Source organism: Hyperoodon ampullatus, assembly GCF_949752795.1.
Source record: "Hyperoodon ampullatus genome assembly, chromosome: 13".
Classification (NCBI taxonomy): domain Eukaryota; kingdom Metazoa; phylum Chordata; class Mammalia; order Artiodactyla; family Ziphiidae; genus Hyperoodon; species Hyperoodon ampullatus.
Window position 1 is genome coordinate 25,358,220 of NC_136926.1, and position 21,606 is coordinate 25,379,825.

Below are 21,606 nucleotides of genomic sequence, written 5' to 3' on the forward strand. Positions count from 1 at the left end.
CAGGGCTCACGTGGTCTGAGGGCTGCTGAGCCTTCATGACATCGGAGTGCCAGGCCAAAGACCCGGGATGGTGGGGGAAGCTGGGGTGGTTAGAGCCTGTTGCGGGGTCTCTTGCCTACACCCCTCCCTCACTGGGCTTTCCCTGGCAGGTCATCGTGCAGCGTTGCCTCTCGGCCAAAAACATGTCACATGTGAAGGCCGGCTGCATCATGTGTGGGTACCTGAAGCTGCTGCCCATGTTCCTCATGGTGATGCCAGGGATGATCAGCCGCATCCTATACACAGGTGATGCCTTCTGCTGGACTTGCTGGCCTCTCTCTTCCATTTTCTTGGCTCCAAGTCACTTCTAAAGCCCTGTAGATCCCTGTTTCTTTTTTTCTGCCCTCTTCTTTTCTTGCATGATTACCAAGCATTATTGTACACCCCCGCCCCAGACAGTGAGCAACTTGAGGCCATAGAATGTGTGGAGTTGTGTTCCCTGGTTCTTTACATTGGCAATTATTTTTCCCCTTTTGCAAATTCTCTGAAGTCATGACATGCCTCCAACTATAGCTTCTTCTAGCTAATATTTACTTATTTTTTGCTCTGTCTTCTCCCCAACCCCCAGACTATAGTAGTGTATATGATGCCCTTAATGTCAAAGGACCACAGCCAGTCTCTAACTTCCTGCTGCCCTGTTTCCTGGACCATTTCTGTGAAGGGGCCCCAAGCCTTGCACTTTGCTGTCCAGGGTGTTAGATTCTTCCTTGGCCTGTTTGTGGCCTCTCCTACACTTCCGTTTGCGTGTGTTTTTTGGTCAGCCATTATAGGTCCAAACTGTTTCCTGGAATATAAAATAATAGCAAAAAGAGAGCACCACAGAGTTTTGGTGAGCACCTTCCAAAATGAAGACAAGACAGTCTGGGGGCACTTGTTGCCGTTGGCTACATGCTCCTAATAGTGCTTTCACCCTCCTATACTGGCTCACCTGTCATGAGAAAAATATATCTAACTGAAGATTTTAAAGTATAATGGATATAACACACAGACAAATATTTGAGATGGTGCTGTGATGATTCGGTACTATATGGGGCAGCACTAAATGACCTACCTGTAGTAGGTACCTAACAAATGCGTGTAGATCTGAATTTTATAGTTTTTAGAACTTCCTCCAAGTCTCTAGATCATGTCCCCTTCCCCTCCCAGGTCACTGCCTTTCTATTTCTAGCCCAGATTTTCCACTGGGGAATTCCCTTAGTTGTCTAGATGTTCAACCCTACTTGCAAGAGCTGTTGAAAACAAACCTCAAAATTAGGAACCGCAAGTCACTGTGATCTTCAGGAGAAACAAGAACACAGTCACTGCTGAGCAGGGTAGCTAGCTAAAGTCTGAGGACCATGCCCTCTCTTTTCCTACGTAAGCATTTCTTTGCTTCTCCCTCATCTGCTTAGGAACTGTCTTTCCTCCCCAGGCAGAGCTTGGGAATGGTCAGGACCACCAGGGCAGGAGGATGGCATGGAAGGGCTTAGTGGGAGCTGTGCTCTTTGTGGAACCATTTCAGGGCCATGGGCAGGAACGTCCTATTTGAAGCCCTGTCTTAAGAAGGTGAATCTTGGAAATAGTTCCCGGATGTCTGCTTGCTGACATGACTGTTCATCTCTCCTCAGAAAAAGTTGCCTGCACTATCCCCTCGGAGTGTGAGAAATATTGCGGCACCAAGGTTGGCTGTACCAACATCGCCTACCCGACCTTGGTGGTGGAGCTCATGCCCAATGGTGAGAGTTGTCCCTGCTGGCAGGGTCTTTCTTGGGTGGCTGATTGGGCTTGGGCTCTGTCTACATAGTGGTCTGTGGGCCTTCTGGGGCAAAGCCGTTTCTGAGCCTGGGGTGCTAGTAGGGAAAGCCTCATTCCGGGCGTCCTCAGTTTTTGAGCAGGTCTTGCCTTAGTAGGGAGGAGACATCTGGCTTGGTTGGGCTCCATGAGTCCTGGCACTTGTCCATCAGTCAGGCATGGAAAGGAGATGACCTGAAAACACGTTAGGGAAAAACACGACTTTTTCATGCTCATCTAGAAAGTCTTTCGATGCTCTCCAACAGACATTAACATGAGGCTTGAACTAAATGAAATTTTACCTGGAGAATGAATTGACTTCTAGGCTGTTCCAAAGAAAAACATGGAGAGAAAGGCAAAGAGCGATTTTAGCTCTAGAATGAGGAAGTTCAAGGCAGTAGGTAGATTGGATACAAGGGGGTTTCTCATTATAGAGAATGTGGTGTCCTAAGGAAGTGAATACTTAGAGTCCAGAATAGTTAGTTTTGGGGTAGACCTGTATGGTTACTGTTCATCTTCATGTTGAAGAAAAATCTAATTCTGATTTAAGGGATGGAAATCTCGTTAGTTTAGGGGTTCCAGGAGACAAAAAATTCAAAGGTATTGATCAGGAAAATTTAGAATAAACATAAAATTTTATTACTGAAAGGAAACATGGAGATCATCTGGTCAGACCTGTTCATTTTACAGTTGGGGAAATTGAGGCTTACAGAGAGAAAGTGACTTTTCCAAGGCCACACAGTAACTCAGCGTCTGGCATGGCTAACTCAGCTGAAGGCTAGAATTTAGGAATTTGGATTGTTTTTTAAACCACAGACTGGATAGATGACCTTGGGCAAACCCTTTGCATTCAACTTCTATAAAAATGGGAGTAATAGTTAACTATTCCACTGAGCTGGGTTGCTTATTAATTAAGGTTGCAATTAACAAGAATCATGGCTCTTTTAGAGTTCTGGCTGGGATTCTGGCCTCTGTGGCGTGTTTATGCTATTTCCTTAGCCTGGCAGATCCTGGGTGAGGACTGTAGCTCTGAATACTGCGCTAGAGTGGATTGTGCATGACAGAAAGCTGTGTGGCACATAAGACACCAAAATGCTGCATTTGCATGTACCATTGCCGTTCCTCACTTTTGGCTGGAATCTGGCTTCTGTAAATACCAGATTCCCCAATGACCTCTCCATGCTAGATCAAATAGGTATTTTCCATTGGTCCCTCAGTAGCATTCAGCATTATTGATCACTCATCTTTCTTGAGTTATTCCCTTCTCTTGGATTCCATAACACTATCCTTTTCTGTTTGTCTTCCCCCCCCACCCCCACCCCCATCCTTTCCAGCTGTTCCTTTTTGTCTCATTTGCAGATTCAGCCTCCTTCACTCAGCCAGTAAATATTCCCCCACCAATCCATCACTAAATTCTGTCCATTTTACCTCCTAAGTATCTCTTATATTCATCTACCTCCTTCTCTTGTTATCTCCATCACTCTACTCTGATATACCATTATTTGTTGCCTGGACTGCTCTAAAATTATGTTAAACAAATATTTGTTGTGTGAATAAATGAATGTGAGTCTGAGAAGAGTATCATACAGAGGGGAGAAAACTCTATCCCAGCTGAGCAATTAACTGGTAAAGTAACTCCGAGTGAATGGCAGAACTAAGACTTGAAGCCCTACCTACTAACTCCTTGAAATGGACCTTTGTTTTATTAACTGAAAAATGAGACAGTTGGATGAGATGGTCTTTATAACTCCTACTATAGCTCCAATAGTCTGTAGTCTACATGATAGACACTCAAGTGGGACCATTAAAAAAGTCCCAACAAATGACAAAATAATCAGAATAGTCAACCTTTATTTTTCTTCTTGTGAGGCTGTAGATGAAAACACAGCTATAAAATTATTTACAGATACAATACCTAGAAGATGATAGAATCATGTTCCAAAAAGATCTCAAGAAGCAGGAATATTGACGCAAAGCTAACAAGCTGAAGTTTAGTAGAGATATATGTCAAGTTCTATTATACAGGGATAGTACAAGAAACTGAAGATGTTTAGCTTGGAGAAGAGAGAGTTCAAGAGAATATGAGTTGTCTTTGAATATGTGAAATATGGAAAAGTGGATGAAGAGTAATACCGCTTCTGGTGGGTGGCGTAAGGACTCTGTCTGAGGCTGTCAACAGGCAGATATCTGCCTAGTTAGGACTGTCCAAGAGGGAGCAGACTCCTGTTGCTGGAGAGTTTAGGCAGAAGAAAAGTTGTGGAAAGGATTTGTGTATCAGATGGGTGGTAGGCCTAGGTGACCCCTAAGGTTACCTTTACTTCTGGGATTGTACTCTCAATAGTGGGCCCTCAGCATGGCCTGGCCTCCTAGCCTCAGTAGGGACAACCTCGTGCTCTCCTTGGTTAGTATTTCACAGAGATGTGAAACTATCACCACAGTCAATTTTAGACAATTTTCGTCACACCCTAAAGAAATCCTGTACCCGTTAGCAATCACTCTATGTTTCATCCTAGGCACCCCCCAGCCCTAGGCAACCACGAGTCCACTTTTTGTCTCTATGGATTTGCTTAGTCTGGACATTTCATACAAATGGAATCATACAATATTTGTCCTTTGGTGTCTGGCTTCTTTCACTTAGCATAATGTTTTCAAGGTTCATCCATGTTGTAGGCATGTACTAGTATTTCATTCCTTTTTTAAAAATGATATTCCACTGGATGGATATACCACATTTTGTTTATCCATTTATCAGTTGATGGACCCTGTGTTGTTTCTACTTTTTGGATATTATAAATAATACTGTTATGAACACCCATGTACAGGTTTTTGTACAAACCTATGTTTTTATTTCTCTTGGGTAGATGCCTAAGAGTGGAATTGATGGGTCATATGTTAACTCTATGTTTAACTATTTGAGTAAATATTTACCACAGTGGTGGTACCATTTTACATTACTGCCAGCAATGTATGAGGGTTCCTATTCCTCCACATCATTACCCATGCTTGTTATTATCTGTCTTTTTAAAAATTATAGCCCCTCCAGGGGGTGCAAAGAAGTATTTTATTGTGATTTTGATTTGAATTTCCCTGATGCTTAACAACTTTTCATGTGATTATTAGCCACTTTATCTTCTTTGGAAAAGTGTCTATGTAGGTCCTTTGCCCATTTTAAATTAGGTTATTTGTCTTTTTATTATAGAGTTGTAGGAATTTTTAATATATTCTGTATAATAGACCCTTATTAGATATATGCAAATATTTTCTCCCATTCTATGGGCTGTCTTTTCACTTTCTTGAAACCTTGTTTTTTGAATCCTAGTTTAACTATTTCTTCATTATCATTAATCTTTTGGGTGAGAGACCTTGTAAAAGTCCGCTCAGATGGAAACACATACACACACACACACACACACACACACACACACACCACCATCACCACCACCACCATCACCACCACCACCATCGATCACCCAACTGCAAAGCATTTACCTCATGTGTATTTTGTCCCTAGCTCTTTGTTGACTGCTGTGGGCTTACAATGTATTTTTAAGCTACTGTCCATTCCTTAAAAGTTCTAATCTTTCTGGAGAGATAAATCAGAGAATATGGTGTGGTGTAAGAAGGCAAAAAACTTTCCAAGTCTTCACACTTTCCAAGCACAAAAGAGCTGAGGTTCTCCATGTACCACTCAGAACCTCCTTTTCTTTCAGGACTTCGAGGCCTGATGCTGTCAGTCATGTTGGCCTCTCTCATGAGCTCTCTGACCTCCATCTTCAACAGCGCCAGCACCCTCTTCACTATGGACATCTACACCAAGATCCGGAAGAGAGCATCTGAGAAAGAGCTCATGATTGCAGGAAGGTAAGTTCAGCTCCCCCTGTCATGCACCATAGAAAGCTTGAATGATCAGAGAGTTTCCCTCAAGCTGGGGAAGACTGGTGCATGCTGGGTAGAATGGGAGTAACCTCAGTGGCATTTAACTTTAAATTGGATCATCAAACAATGTCCCTCTGAAGCAGGAAATGACATCAGAGATCATTTACTCTAACCTCAGTTTATCAATAAACAAAATGAGGCTTGTCCTGCCCAAATCAGGAAGCAGAGGCAGGACTGGAACCCATGGCCAACTGAGTCCTTGTCTAAGGCCCTTTATACTGTCCCACACTTTCTTTCTCAGCCCTCCACACTGCAGCTCTCCTCACTGTATAATAGACCCTTATTAGATATATGCAAATATTTTCTCCCATTCTATGGGCTGTCTTTTCACTTTCTTGAAACCTTGTCTTTTGAATCCTAGTTTAACTAGGATTGCAGCTCTCCTCACTGGACTTCTTTTAGGCCCAGGTGCCTCCAATACCTTGACCCTTTGCTGTAACATTTTTCAGGACCATTGTGAGGGTTTGGTGATATTACACTTGTGAACATGCTTTGTAAAGTCTAAAATACCAGGCTATGTGCACACTTGTAATGGACGCAACAGGATACTGAATGCAGTAAGCATTGGTCCGTGGGTCAGGTGTGCCCATTATCACGATTATCATGGAGCAGATGCTCTGGATAGAGGGTTAGCGGAAGCTCTGCTGTGTCTCTCCATGGGGCTAAGGCAGGCCAACCTCCTCAGGGGAGGTGGAAAAAGTCCCTGGGATGTCTGTCAAGGGAAAGGTTCCCAGGGAATGCTGCCACCTCATAAATCTCATGAGCAAGATTAGGGCAAAGGAAGGAAAGGAAAATGGCAGGCCACTTTCAGGAGATGAGACACCTGGCACCCAGGGGAGGTCTGACCAATGGGCCAGAGTCCACCACTCTGCTTCACCGGAAGCAGCATGGTTACCCTGACTGGGTTTTCCTTAGAAAGAAGTTTACTGGTGTTTTTCTGCTATTTATAAGGCTCAAGATGCAACATGGGAAGAAAACCATTTTGTTGCTTTGCTAAGGGCTAGACCTCTTGGCCCTGAGATTATGTTGGGGCTCACATTTTTTTTGTGCATCCAATGACTGCTGCCCAGGGGTTTGTCCCTGTCCTAGGTGAACTTACAGTTACATGAAACAATTCCAAACTTTGCTGTGGCACCTGTAAGAGCAATCAAGGGCTCAGAGAAGGGAAGAGATGAGTGCACCATGCAGTAGCTGATGAAGGCTCCTGGGGGAGCTGCATCCAAAATGGTGGATAGGAGTTGGGTAAATGGGTGGCAGTGGGAAGGGCATTTTAGAGGGAGAAATATGTGGTGAAAACACTGCTCTGAAAAGGTTAGCTTAAGACTCTTGCCTTAAATTCAGGTAAGAGAGATAAGAGAATCACGGCCTTCCTTCTATTTAAATCCAGAGGTTATAAGGAACCCTTCAATCTGTTCAGGACTTGAAGTGAAACTCAAAAGGAGGAAAGCTAGGGAATTTCCTGGTGGTCCAGTGGTTAGGACTCTGTGTTCTCGCTGCCAAGGGCGCAGGTTCAATCCATGGTTGGGGAACTAAGATCCGCAAGCCACGTGGCGTGGCCAAAGAAAAACAAAAGGAGAGCTGGCTCCAAGGTCCATACCTCTGTTCCTAGACTCCACTGCCTCTCAAAGTGGGATTCTTTCCTGGTGGTTACTGGGTCTACTTTACTATTGAAAATCAAGTGCATTTTACTTACAGGCGAAGAAGATTTCCCTGAAGAAGCAGAATACAGAAGAAAAGAGTCTCAGTGAATTTGCTAATTATTTTTCCTTGTTGTGGTCATATAAAACTTTATATCTATCTATCTATCTTTATGTGTACATCTATATTTGCTAGTTATACACACACACACACACACACACACACACACATATATATACATATACAGTAATATATATTTATTCATGTGGAGGCATTTATTGACACCCTATTGTGGGGGCTTTGATTTCAGGTTGTTCATGCTGGTGCTGATTGGCATCAGCATTGCCTGGGTCCCCATTGTGCAGTCAGCACAAAGTGGGCAGCTCTTTGATTACATCCAGTCCATCACCAGTTACTTGGGACCACCCATTGCAGCTGTCTTCCTGCTTGCTATTTTCTGCAAGAGAGTCAATGAGCAGGTAGGTATCATACATGTCTAGAAAAATCATTCTGGAACAGAAATTCCCACCTGGATTTGTATATTCTCTGGGAGGGATTCTACTTCCCAGAGATCTTAAGCAGGAATGAATGTGCTGTTGAGGGTTTATATGGAAAAGCCTCCAGGGACCATGGGACTCTCCTGGGTTCACATTCTCTCGGACTCCCCTCTTCTCTTTGCTGCAGGTTCCAAATTAATGCCCAACTAATGCTGTATGTTTTCCATCCACTCTTGGTGATTTTGACCCAAATGCATGGCACTCCCTGGGAAGTTTGTAGCCCCTGGGTGAGCAGCTCCAGAGGAAGTTCTAGCACAGGCTACCTCCTTGGTTCGGCAGTGAGCTAGATTTTCCAGCCAGCACTTTTCAGGGCCCAGTGAAGGACCCAGTAGTGATACTCAAGCAGGATAGGGATGAGGGACTGTCAGGAATCTCACCTGTTGAGAGAGTTTGTGTGTGTGGATAATGGAAGACTCAGCTGGAAAGGCAGGTTAAGGTTAGACTAGGCATGGTCCCTTTGAAAGCCAGGCTGAAGAATTTGGGCCATCAGTGGGGCAGCATTGCAGATTTTGAAGCACCATGAAAAGGATGCCTTTGGATAAGGCTTCTGACTGGGATGTTGCTCAGTGTCTCTGTATCCAACCATCTCTATGCCTGGGAAGGATTGGGAAGGGGTAGGGGTGTTGACTATGTAGCTGACTGTCTGAAACAATATAAACAATGATATATTTTTGGTTAGACAACCCCTTTCTCTCAATAGGACAGAGACAGATATACATCAGGGAAACACTTCACTGCAGTGACCCAGAGTTGAGGTGTGTGAATCACAACACGTGTCTCTCTTCCCTTGCCATTTGCCATTAGGAACATAGTCCAGATTTGCTGGGGACACAAAACTGGGTGCATGGATAAGTGGCCTTGAGAGATCAGAATTAAACCTGCAAGTGATCTTGGCAAGTTAGGGAAATTGGCACACATCTTGGAATACGTTTCAATAGGGATTGACAGAAACTGGTTCACTGGGAGATTTCTAAAATTCAGGTAAGGAAAGTGTGGCTAGAAGCCCAGCCGGGTATTGCAGTGGGCCACGAGCAGACTCAGTTCAGCAATGGACCAGAGCTTTCAAAAAGTAAGGCTAGGGGGGCTTCCCTGGTGGCGCAGTGGTTGAGAGTCCGCCTGCCAATGCAGGGGACACGGGTTCGTGCCCCAGTCTGGGAAGATCCCACATGCCGCGGAGCGGCTGGGCCCGTGAGCCATGGCCGCTGAGCCTGCGCGTCCGGAGCCTGCCGCAACAGGAGAGGCCACAACAGTGAGAGGCCTGCGTACCGCAAAAAAAAAAAAAAAAAAAAAAAAGTAAGGCTAGGGACTTCCCTGGTGGTCCAGCGGTTAAGACTCCAAGCTCCCAATGCAGGGGGCCCAGGTTCGATCCCTGGTCAGTGAACTAGATCCCACGTGCCACAACTAAGACCCAGCGCAGCCAAATAGATAAATATATTAAAAAAAAGTAAGGCTAAGAATTGGAATAGATTGTCATGGTTCTCAACTGGGGGTAATTTTTCCCTTTCCCAGGGGATATTTGGTGATGTCTTGGAACATTTTTCTTTCGTATCTGTGAAAATTTTTAAATTATATTTCATATTTTAAAATTTTGGTCAAACAGAAATTGCTTTGATACCCCAAATCCAGATTATTACCTACATTTCAAAATTCCTTAAGGAAAGGTTCAGTTTATTCTACTATTTTGGTTTCCTTGGTAGGAGATATAGCTATATATCTTTATGTCCATGTCTATGACACTCCAAAAGGAATAAACACATTTTGTTAGCATTATTCTCCTTCATTTGGCAGTTATTTACAACCACTCTTCAACTAACTTCAGAAGTATTCCAAGTTATAAAAGGGAGTGCTTTTTGGGTATGTAAACACCCAATAACTACTGTATTGGGAACATTTTTTTTAATGGTGCACTAAATTCATCTCTTTAATTAGGAAATGAGATGACTAATTTTCACATCATAAATGCACCATTCTCTTATTTCATTATTTTTTTAAAAATTAATTTATTTTATTTATTTATTTTTGGCTGTGTTGGGTCTTCATTGCTGCACATGGGTTTTCTCTAGTTGCGGCAAGTGGGGGCTACTCTTTGTTGTGGTGCACAGGCTTCTCATTGCGGTGGCTTCTCTTGTTGCAGAGCATGGGCTCTAGGTGCGTGGGCTTCAGTAGTTGTGGCTTGCAGGCTCTAGAGCGCAGGCTCAGTAGTTGTGGCACACGGGTTTAGTTGCTCCGTGGCATGTGGGATCTTCCCGGACCAGGGCTTGAACCCGTGTCCCCTGCATTGACAGGCAGATTCTTAACCACTGGGCTACCAGGGAAGCCCTTATTTCATTATTTTGGAACATTTTTTTCTTGGCCACGCCGTGCAGCTTGTAGGATATTTAAAGTTCCCCGACCAGGGATCAAACTAGGGCCCTCTGCAGTGAGAGCACGGAATCCTAACCACTGCACGGCCAGGGAATTCCCATTTGGGAACACTTTTGATTGTTATGATTTGGGGAATGTTACTGGTATCTAGTCGGTAGAGACCAACATTCTACAATGCACAAGACACCCTCCTACCCCCTTTCCCCCAACAAAAAATTATCCAGCCCAAATGTCACAGTGCTGAGGGTGAGAAGCCCTGGCCCAGAGTCTCTGCAGAGTAGCACACAGAGACTGCAAAGTGATTCTCAGGACTCGTCTCGCACTCTGTTTGCTGAGGGGTGACCAAGTCTTGAGGAAAATTTCAAAGGATCCCAGATTTTTCTTTTTTTTAAAAAATAAATTTTAAGCTACACTAACTTTTTTTTTTTTACCTTTAATTAATTAATTTATTTAGGCTGTTGCTGCGTCTTAGTTGCAGCACGCGGGATCTTCGTTGCAGCATGCAAACTTGTAATTGCGGCATGCATGTGGGATCTAGTTCCCCCACTAGGGATCAAACCCAGGCCCCCTGCATTGGGAGCATGGATTCCTACCCACTGGACCGCCAGGGAAGTCTCCCAGATTTTTCAAGAGCCTCCTGAGAATAGAAACTAAAGGAATAAGAGCAGACTAATTGCCAAAAGAAAAGGAAAACCTAAGCGAGTTTTATCAATACTATTCACACAAACTAAAGTTAAGAAATAATTTTTTTACTGAAAAAGTGTATGAGGGACAAATGGAACATCTTTTTTCTTCTTCCTTATTCACTTATTCATCCAGCAGACACTTCCAGATGCCAGCATAGGGCTAGGCATTAGCAACACACAGGGAATGAATCCTGGTTCCTTCTCTGGGCAAGCTCCCAGTTCAGATGGGGAGATAGGAGCGAATGCATGATTACATGGCAGTGTGGTCGGTGCTGGTGTGGAGGTGTGTCCACAGTGCTGCAGCCACAGCAAGGAGGATGCACCCACCCAGTTCTGTCTAGGCAGAAGGAGAGGAGACCTTCCAGCTAGGACAAGATTCCCAGGAAGGGATGAACCTGTGCCCTCCTAGGTAGAGAGAATGACCTGTGCAAAGAGATAGGACATGAACATACATGACACGTTTAAAGAATAGCTGGTAATTTACCACACCTGTAATATACAGTGTGGGGGTACAGATGGCTAGCAAAGGAGCTGTTCAAACCAACACTTGACAAAATCATGAAGGCTCCTTTTGGCCACCCTTCTATGTGCTCACTCTGCTTTGTCATTGGTCCTCTTAAAATATGACCTGTAGACTCAGACCTTGTCCTCTAGGTGAGAACTGACTGAAAGGAAGGAAAGAAGGAAGGAAGAAAGGAAGGAAAGGAGGGAGGAAGGAAGAGAGGGAGGGAGGGAGGAAAGAAAGGATTTTTTAAAAAACCTGAAAAATTGTCCCCCAATGTTACTAGTCTCTTAAAGGCTTTCCATAATTCTAATATGTAAACCCAAAATTTAATGTAAAAACACACTGTATAATTTTATGTTCTCAAATTAAAAACAGTGACTTTGGATCTATAAAAGGGGGTGATGGAAAATTCCTTTCTCCTCTGTCCCCAAAAGACCCAATTTCTTTTTCCATGTCTTCAAGGAATACAAATTACTTCACAAGTAATTGCTGTACATCTGAATGTGCCTAAATCTGGAGGCTGATGGTAAAAGTAGCTGCAGGTAGAGAAATACAAATTATTTTTAAAGTTAAAGGGAATTAAGGCCTTGGGTTGCTATTCTAACCAGTTATTAGACACTTTACTCCATTATCTTGTGAATCCTTGTTTTATGACTTACGTAAAATCACATGACTGAAACGTGGTAAACGCAGCCACTGAAGGCCCGATGTAACATTCCTAGCCATATTCTGAACTCCACTGTTTCTGTTTTAGACAGCCTGGAGCTCTCATTTCTCTCACTGTTATTCTTTTGCCTCTGCTCCCCCAGTGAATGCGCAGCTGTTTTCCGTATACAGTGTTTCTTAACCCAGGTTTTTCTTTCACAGGGAGCCTTTTGGGGACTGATCATTGGATTTGTGATTGGCGTGTCCCGTATGATTGCTGAGTTTGCCTATGGAACTGGGAGCTGCATGGAGCCCAGCAACTGTCCCACAATTATCTGTGGTGTGCACTACTTGTACTTTGCCATCATCCTCTTTGTCATTTCTCTCATCATCATCCTGGCTGTCTCCCTCTTCACCAAGCCCATTCCAGATGTGCATGTGAGTATCCATCTGGGAGACCTGTCCTGCCCTGGTTTCATGTTCATGCTGCAACATCCATCCTGGTTGCCTTTGGCTCAATCAGACGTCACATACTCACATGACTAAAATAGGCCATCCTTGCTTTTGGTGTCAGGTAGAAGGATACAGGACAGAAAACACGCTTTCCCAGTAGAGCAGTGTTAAGAGAGTGTCTTCAGCAGGAGTCCTCACAGCAGGCCTCATTTCACTCCAGGGGCTATTCTCTGGATCCTGCTCCCCAAGTGACAGCTCGGTACAAGGGAATGAGATCACATGGGCAGGCACAGGGGTCACCCTGGCTTGGATGCTTATGTCCCAAATAGCAACACATATTTCTTGTAACAGTCTCCTGGTCATAGCTTCCAGGGGTCCCAGCAAGGGACCTACCTAGTTATAAAAATCACCACGTTGAGGGAAATCTGAAGTATGATTTACCCTTTATTTTTTCCCAATTAAGCCTCCAAACAGTTGCCCATAGAATTTAAGAAATTTCAAATACTATCAAAGTCTAATTGATTCAAGCCTTCAAAAATCACAAGTACTCTTCTTTAGCTCTAGATGTCACCCTTGGTTTAGGGTATGTTCGCAGCCCTTCCAATGCAGATGAAGATTACTAATTATGGGTCATTTTTACCATAAGCAATATAGTCTGATAACCCAGCACAGCTGACATTCTGTCCTTTTCAGTTTTCCAAGAAACAGAGCTAGAGAGTTAACCCAAGATCACATTTGTCTGTAGAGAAAGAGAAAGGGTTTTGTTTATCCCTTTCTGGTGTGTGCACAAATACAGGGGCTTACGGAATCCCTGAGAGACCTTCAGTCTCACTGCCAAATTTTCAAAACTGTGACCAACCTTAATGTCAAACAAAGATTGCTTTTATAGCAGCAGAACTACCATCATGGTTAGTGGCCAAATCTGTCACAGGCTCACTTTACGTTGTATTAATTGCTTCTTGATGTCTCAGTTTTTGAAAGTATTGTAGCCCCAAACACATTTAATTCCATGCTTCCTCTTGAAGTAAAGTAGTTTCTGGTTTTATGTCAATAGAAACTGTACCTCCAGCTGTTCCCTGTTCTAAATGGCTTATGAGTCTACAATTCTCCCCCCATAATATAGTACAAAAAACCTGATCTTACACTGCTGGTCTGGATAAATGGGTGTCTAGCCTTGTTTCCCAGCACAACTGCTAAATGGAACAAATTCACTTATCATATGTAACAAGAGATCATTCATTCAAAACATTTCTATGTTCAAGGCAGTCTCTTAGCCTCTGAATATGCACATAGCATAGGGGCTGGTGTGCATGTGTGTAAGATTTATATCCACATTCCCAACATATTTAGAGATAGTGCTGTGGATGGGAACTGTTATCTGTGTTCTTGATGGTATTGAGAGCCACATTCCTTTTCCTTTCTTGATGTACATCTCTTTGTTCTCCCAACTTCTTGGCCCAAGACACTGTTTGGATCTTTCTGCTAACCTGTTCTGCTTTCTCCACAGCTCTACCGCCTGTGCTGGAGCCTGCGTAACAGCAAAGAGGAGCGTATTGACCTGGATGCAGGAGAGGAGGACATTCAAGAAATCCCAAAGGAGACCATTGAAATAGGTGATTTGTGGCCCGGAGCCTATTCCCAAGCCCTAAAGAGTTACTCCTCCAACAGCAAGACCACCTTACTGAAGCCTCCACTAAGTGCCTCATCAAAGCTCAGATCTTTCTACTAGAGGGGAGTGAGGAGTGGGGTGTGGGGTGAGATGGATAAGTGGGTTTTGAGCAGTTTACTCAAGGTCTGGTCAAGGGGAGGAGGGGGATACCAAATCGTCCCAGCTCTTCAGTCTCTGGTTTTTAATGCTCAGTGAGTAAGCGTGGGTGAGATACGTGCCACCCTGACTTGGTTTGGGGCTTGGCTAGGGACAAGGGAAGGCTCAGGGCTCTTCCAACATAGCCTGTGAACTGAAAGAAGTTGGAACCAAAGCTATGGTCAGTTCTAGTGATATCAGGGGGATGGAATAGAGGCTTGTAGGGTCTTGTGTCTTACCGGCTTACCACATCATATTTAAAAAATCAAATTTCCCTGGAAGTCCAGTAAGATAATGCTTAGGCAATGCCAAGAGACTTATCCTGATCATGGAGTAATGCTTTCCTCAACTTCTGTGTTGCAGCTTTTCCTCCCTAGATGGGAGGGGTGCACACATGGAGGATGGTTGTGGTGATGTGCGGTGTGCAGAGGTATGGTAGCACAAGGTCATATGTGTTTTACCTGGTACTGGGCTGGAGGTCTCATCACTCCATCTGAAGGGGAGCATGGATGCTGCAGAACAAGGTCTGAACCTGGCCATCAGGAAACTCATAGAACTAGCTCTGGAAAGGGCCCTAGAGATTGTTTGGTCTTATCACCTCATTTTACAGACATGGAAATTGAGGCCCAGGAAGGGAGAGGCTTTGCCTATGGTCCCAGCTCTGATGTAGTCTGCTCTGAGATATCTAAAGACCTCTCAGTTCTGAAATGTGACCCTGCAAGTGCTGGAAGGAACCTAGAGCCATAGGCAACTGGCCATGGTATTGAAAAAGGCTGCCCCTTCCTGCTTCTTTGGGGCAGGCAGGTGTGAACATGCCCCCTACTTCTCCCACCCCGCAAGATGTCTCCACATTGAGTGAGAATATCACAGATTTGAAAGGAACATGGATGAGGCATATTTTGAATGTTTTAATGTGGAAGAAGAGATTAGCTCTGCACCACAGGGAAGGCTTAAGACAGATGGGTGGAAAGAACTCTTCCAATTTAACTTGAAGTATGGAGGCAGGATAGTGCAGAAACAGTGTGGTATTTGGATTTGGGGAGAACTGAGGTTGAATCCTGAATTCCCTACTTACTACCCTGGGCAAGAGATTCCATTTTTCTAAAGGTCAAGTTCCTCACAAAAGTATTCTAAATGATAGGCTACACTTCATAGCACTGTTGGAAACACTGAATAAGATAATCCTCCACTATAAGAATTGGCTATAGTTATCACCGTCATTACTGATACTTAAGGAAGAGTTTTCTAACTGTGTTTGTCTGGAAAGGGGTGGGCAGCAAGTATGCATCTAACAGGGATGCCATAGAGGAGACTCCTACACTGACTAGAGAACTGGCTTAATGACTTCTGAGGTTCCTGGCAGCACTTGAATTCTGTTGTTTCTTGATGAACTCATGGTGAAATCAGACTGAACACCCTGCCCTTCAATAAATGAAGATCTCTTGAGGGCTTTTGCAGGCAATAGGTGTGACCCTCAACATTCTCTGAGAAATGGCAGCACGAGGAAACTTGCAGCTGCATCAGCATCATCCCCATATCATCACCACCAGCACCATTGTCCTCATGACTGATATTGATATGATCATAACATATTTTAATTATGCATACTTTAGTCTAGTGATACATTTTAGCACTGCATCATACTAATAAGGCATATAATGCAAGTATAAGTCTTCCAATTTTACACATGAGGAAAAGGAGACATAAAGACTTTCTCAAGGCCACCCAACTTTTTATTGACCCAGATAACCAGGCATTTCTCACTTGGGCTGGTTAGTGAGCCCAACTCCTTGCTACTCCATCCCCATTCTCCTATTTTGGTAGAGTTTACTGAAATGGAGGGGTACAAGGAGGCTTGTCTATCTTTTTTATGTGTGTGAGAGAAAAGAGAGGGAATGGAAGGGGACTAACACTTCTTAACCCCTACTACACACTGGGCACTCTCTCAGGAAATCTTATTAATGAAGAAGGTGTTATTTGTCCAACTTTACATACACTTGAATATGAGAGGTGAATTAAGAAGGCCATAAAGTGGATTGACATATATACACTAATATGTATAAAATGGATAACTAATAAGAACCTACTGTATAAAAAAATAAAATTCAAAAAAGCAAAAAAAAAAAAAAAAAAAAGGCCATAAAGCTGGGTTTTGGTTCCAGTTCTGACACATGTATGTGCTTGACCACTGAGGTTCTTTCCAATTCATAAGTCTGTGATTCTTAGAACTGGGAGAGTGGGGAGCAGTGGTCCCTGACCATGGTGCTGAAAACACAGTGGGCTTGATTTTGTATCTAGTGAGTCACAAACCTGAGATTCTAACCCAGGTCTGCCTACCTCTAATGCCACACCTGGGCTCAGAGGACAGAATTAGTTCCCTTGGTGGGCATCCACTTTGAATGGCAAGGTCAGTTGAATGGTTCGACTCAGCAGTGTCAGATCTTAAGCCCTGGAAGTGTTGATCACTGCTGCCTTGTATCAGGGACTATTCAGACCAATCCTTACCACATGGCTGGATCTGTTGTGAAGCCTTGGAGTTTCCAGGTGTAGCCAGTGCACTCCTGAGTCATGCCAATCTCATTGCTTTTCAGTGATGTAGCAAACAGACATGAGTTTCTGTGTTTGGGAGGTGGGTTTTCTATGTTCTTCATACGTCAAAGTCCCCAGCCAATTGTTAACATTTCTCTCTCATAAACTAGTATTTCCTGTTTGATTCTGACTGTTCTAAATCAAAATGTATTTACATTGGGCCCAACAGAGATAAAACCTAGGCAAGCTGATCATAAGGATGTAGAATCCATCTATTAACATCATCTTATAATTATGTTTATACAAACATAAATTTGTACCATTTTCATTCCTGCAAACAAGAAAACTGGGAAATGTCTGCAAAATGGCAGATGTTTCATGGAATGCCATCTCCCCTGGAAACCTTTTCTGGTGCCTCCTGCTTCTGTATCCAACAATCCTTTTATGCTTTTCCCCTGACACAGAAGTTCCTGAGGAGAAAAAAGGATGCTTCAGGCGGGCCTATGACCTGTTTTGTGGTCTGGACCAGCAGAAGGGCCCCAAAATGACAAAGGAAGAGGAGGCAGCCATGAAGCTGAAGATGACAGACACCTCGGAGAAGCCTTTGTGGCGGACGATAGTGAACATCAATGGCATTATCCTGCTGACCGTGGCCATCTTCTGTCATGCGTATTTTGCCTGAGTCCTGCCTTCTGCTGCAGGCTGTGCATGTGAAGGCTGGGATCTTTATTCTGTCTCCTTTTAATCCCCTTCTGCAGTGTTGAAGGGACACCAGCTAGTTGTAAATTTTGCCCAGTTGATAAATGTGTACATTTGTAATTACAGGCTAGCTAGAGAAAAATTGCTGTTTTGGTGTTAACTTATGTATTTGAGGCCAGTGTGATACAGTCATCTGTACATATCGGAGCTGCAGAAGGAAATTCCACTCAGTCTGACGTCTAGGAAAAGGCAGACTAAGAAACAGAAGCCCTGTAATGTCTGATGCAAGTTTGTCTCAGGTAGATTCAGCACGTCAACATTGTTTGTGATCCTTGAATATTATTTTAAGAGTTGTCGTCTCCCTGGCTCCTACCACTTTCCCTATCTAACTTCCCCCTTCATTTTTTTTAAAAGAAATAACTTCCCCCCTCCTCATGATATCCCTGTCAAGGTTTTCCTGGCACAGGAAAGATCAATCTGATAAACTGATGAACACGTTGAAGCTGAGGATGCGAGCTTGATGGGGTCCCTGTCCTGGTTGTTTGCTCTTTGAAGGAGGGGCCTGGACATGGCAGTACTAACGCCAAAGGGAGGGACCTAGGCTCCAGCCTCAGGCCAGCGGGGAAAGCAGATAATTCCGAGTCAAGGGGATTTTCTGGTTTTCTTAAAGGTGTCCATTGTCAGTTCTTTGTGTTGAGATTTCATTCATTTTAGCATTTCCTATGCCTGGACTGTCTTAGCCACTCAGTAATGTTTATGGACTGAATGAATGATGTGGGTATTTGTTAATAAACGCTTGCTTTATTTTTGGTTAACCCTATGGCTGCACAGAGTACACACTCTGGTGACTATAGTGAATTGGGGTGCATTTTCCAGAGACTCCTCTTCCTCATGGTGCTGATATTGACATACAGGCTTAGCAACTGACTCAGTGTCACAAAATAGAGCACATATGCCTCTTGGGGGGCATCTGTCATCTCAAAGCAGCCTCACTCTCCTGAAACACTGAAACTTTTAGCCAGAGATCCTTCTCCCTGTGAGTTCATGTGACCACAGCTCTTCTTTTCTTAGGTGTCTTGATTGGTGGTCACCCATTGACCAAGTTTGGGGTGGGTGGTCTCTGTTCCAGGTGGTAGCACTCAACACTTTTATTTCTTGTTTTACCTGTTTCCTAGGGAGAAATGTTTTAAATTAAAATTAAATTTAATTAATTTATTTCTTTTAGTTCCACCTGTGGAATCTTAATCATATTGTAATATAATCCTGTGGAAGTCATGATGTTAGTATTGACTGTTTTCAGGCTAGCTTAGAAAAGAGCTGAGAGTGGTTCCTTGGGTATAAAAATGGTTCAACAGGTAAAGAATGGCTTCTTGTGAAACGAAAAGAAAATATTTGATGTGCCCTCATATTCCCCTTAAGCTAGGCAGAGAACAGGGAAAAGTGGAGAATTTCACATGGCTAGTATTACTCAGAGTACTCAGTTTTGTGGGGAGTTTGTGATATTTTTGAGCTTTGAGAGGATAAAGGGAGAGGACTGAAAGCTAGTGGATGGAGCAGCATAAAGTATCTAGATCGTCCTAGATTCTGTTTCTGACCTTGTCAATGATTCACTATGTATATTGTGGTAAATTATTTTGTCTCAACTCTGTATTTTTCTCTTTGAAAAATGGGGACCTTGGTGCTCATAGCATCTACCTACCTCCTCTGGGTGTGACGAGGTCACTTTGAAAAGAGGATGAGCGATACATACATGAAAGATGCCAAGCAGATGTAATACTAAGCTGCATTTAGTCCCGTACATTAACATGTATTACTTTGGTAAAAAATAAAAACATTAAAAAACCATAACATCCTGATTTCCTGTTTCCTAGAGATTCTAGACAAATACTGACCTTGTCTGTGGTGAGCATTTGTTGGTACAAGATATGGATTAGGAAGCAGGAGCCAGGACAGTTGAGAATAGAATCTAACAACTTGAACAATTTAACAACAAGTAGCAAAGTTTGGAGATGATTTCCACTTGAAAACCACTAGTAAACATGAGGTGAGTAACTACCTTCAATGCACAATGTCCCATTAGAACAGACTGAACCACTTGGGTAACCAGGGCCCAGTAAGTGATAAACTGTACTAGAATAATTTCAGGGATGCAGGAAAGAGCTATTCTTTTCCTCAGATGGAAGGTGTGTGTTATGGTGCAGAGTGATTGCTCATTAATGCTAGTTTTTAGAACTGAAAAACCATGCCCTGCCAGGAAGAAAGCTTCTTTAAGTATGGATGACCATTTTAAAAGGAATCTCTCAAAATGAGAAGATAAAGCTCCTTCTCTGCAGAATGATGTTGGTCCTGGGGCCTTTGACATACCTGGGAGCATTTCTTACTTCCATATAACTGAGTCAGACATTGGTGTATACGTGAAAAAATTTCCACCTCTGAAACTCACTAGAACCCACTTTTTCCTAGTACTGAAATCACCATTTCCTAAAAGATGTGCTACGGTTTGTTCTGCTTCACGAAGGCAAACCTTGGGAGAAAAACATGTGTGTGCTTAGTTGCAGGAGAGAGATTTTTTTAACATTACCCCAAACTCAGCCCGAAGAGTACTTCTTCTAACTTCCAAGTTGGATTTCGGTGAACCAAGTTGTTTGAATGAGGTGCCATTGCATTCATGGGTTGGTGGGGATGGAATTAGGGAGATGTGGGTGAGGTTAATGGGGCAGCATTATTTGACTGGCTCTGGAGGATTCAGGTGAGTGTTGTTCAGTCCCCGAGTTCCACATTGCATCCCTGACCCAGCCAGTTTTTTCTGTCAGAGGAGCTTCTGCTCTTCTATGAGGGCTCTTCCAAGACTCCCAGGACATGGATAATGATGTTTTCTGGCTCTAGGGCACCCCCAGCTTGAGAGAAGTTGGTCCTTGAGTGGACCTGCATTCCTAGATCACACTCAAAGGCCAAATTGTCAAACTAAACACTTATTTCAGATTGGAGAAAATTCAAATTAGAATGCTGGTGCTTCGCTTTATTTTCTGATAGTCCAGGAGTCAAGATGCCTGAGTCCTGGGAGCAGCAGATGCTTTCTCATTAACTCTTTGTTGAAAACCTCTGTGATCCAGCCACCCAAAGGCGCTGCCCCACCTGCCTTCCCTCACCCTCAGGCCCTATATATTCAGTTTGTAATTCTATTTCCTTTTGCTGCATGACATCCACTTTAGATTATTTTTTCCATAGGAACCCATGACTTGGAAATCCATAAGATGCAGAACTAACTTTACCTGTGCTATAAGCTTAATTGTGTTCTCTTCTCCCATGCATTCACTTGTTAAAGTCTAACCCCCCCAGTACCTCAGAATGTGACTGTATTTGGACATAGGCTCCCTAAAAGTGTAATTAAGTTAAAATGAGATTACTAGGGTGGGACCTAATCCAATATGACTGATGTTTTTATAAGAGGAGATCAGGATGTAGGTACACACAGAAGGAAGACCATGGGAAGCCACAGGGAGAAGACTGCCCATCTATAAGCCAAGGAGAGGCCTCAGAAGAAACCAGCCCTGCTGACACCTTGGTCTTGGACTTCCAGCCTGCAGAACTGTGAGAAAATAAGTTTTTGCTGTTTAAGCCACCCAGTCTGTGGTACTTCATTATGGCAGCCCTAGAAAACTAATATAATCTGTAAGAGAATTAGATCCTGTTCTGCGTTTTCTTAGATTCTGTATTTGTCAGTTTGATAGGCATTTATCACAGGGTCAAGTATATTAACTATATTTTCCTATTTTCTGTACTTTGATGCTCTGGCATTTGGAGGCCTTGCAGACTGGGGAGAGATGGCAAAGTGCTTGTTCTGGATCACATCTGTCATAAACTGACCAACCAATCATGTCTATACACCAGCCACCTCCTTATCTAACTCTCACACACCAAGGCAATATTTCCTCTGTCCTAAATCATCCCAGGGCCAGGTACTTGGCAATTAGAGACGAC

General features: G+C 43.4%; 1 protein-coding gene across 1 annotated transcript in view; it reads left to right on the plus strand.

The window, feature by feature from the left end:
• The window catches only part of SLC5A1 (solute carrier family 5 member 1), a gene marked incomplete at both ends in the record, with an annotated part of 54,901 nt that extends 37,293 nt beyond the window's left edge, over positions 1 to 17,608 (plus strand). Inside the window, 7 exons of the mRNA XM_079717129.1 lie at positions 150 to 285; positions 1,647 to 1,754; positions 5,520 to 5,670; positions 7,694 to 7,862; positions 12,363 to 12,578; positions 14,101 to 14,206; positions 17,391 to 17,608. Coding sequence (XP_079573255.1) covers positions 150 to 285; positions 1,647 to 1,754; positions 5,520 to 5,670; positions 7,694 to 7,862; positions 12,363 to 12,578; positions 14,101 to 14,206; positions 17,391 to 17,608 — 1,104 coding nt within the window. The remainder of the gene's footprint in view (positions 1 to 149; positions 286 to 1,646; positions 1,755 to 5,519; positions 5,671 to 7,693; positions 7,863 to 12,362; positions 12,579 to 14,100; positions 14,207 to 17,390) is intronic.
• Between the last annotated feature and the right edge of the window lie 3,998 nt (positions 17,609 to 21,606).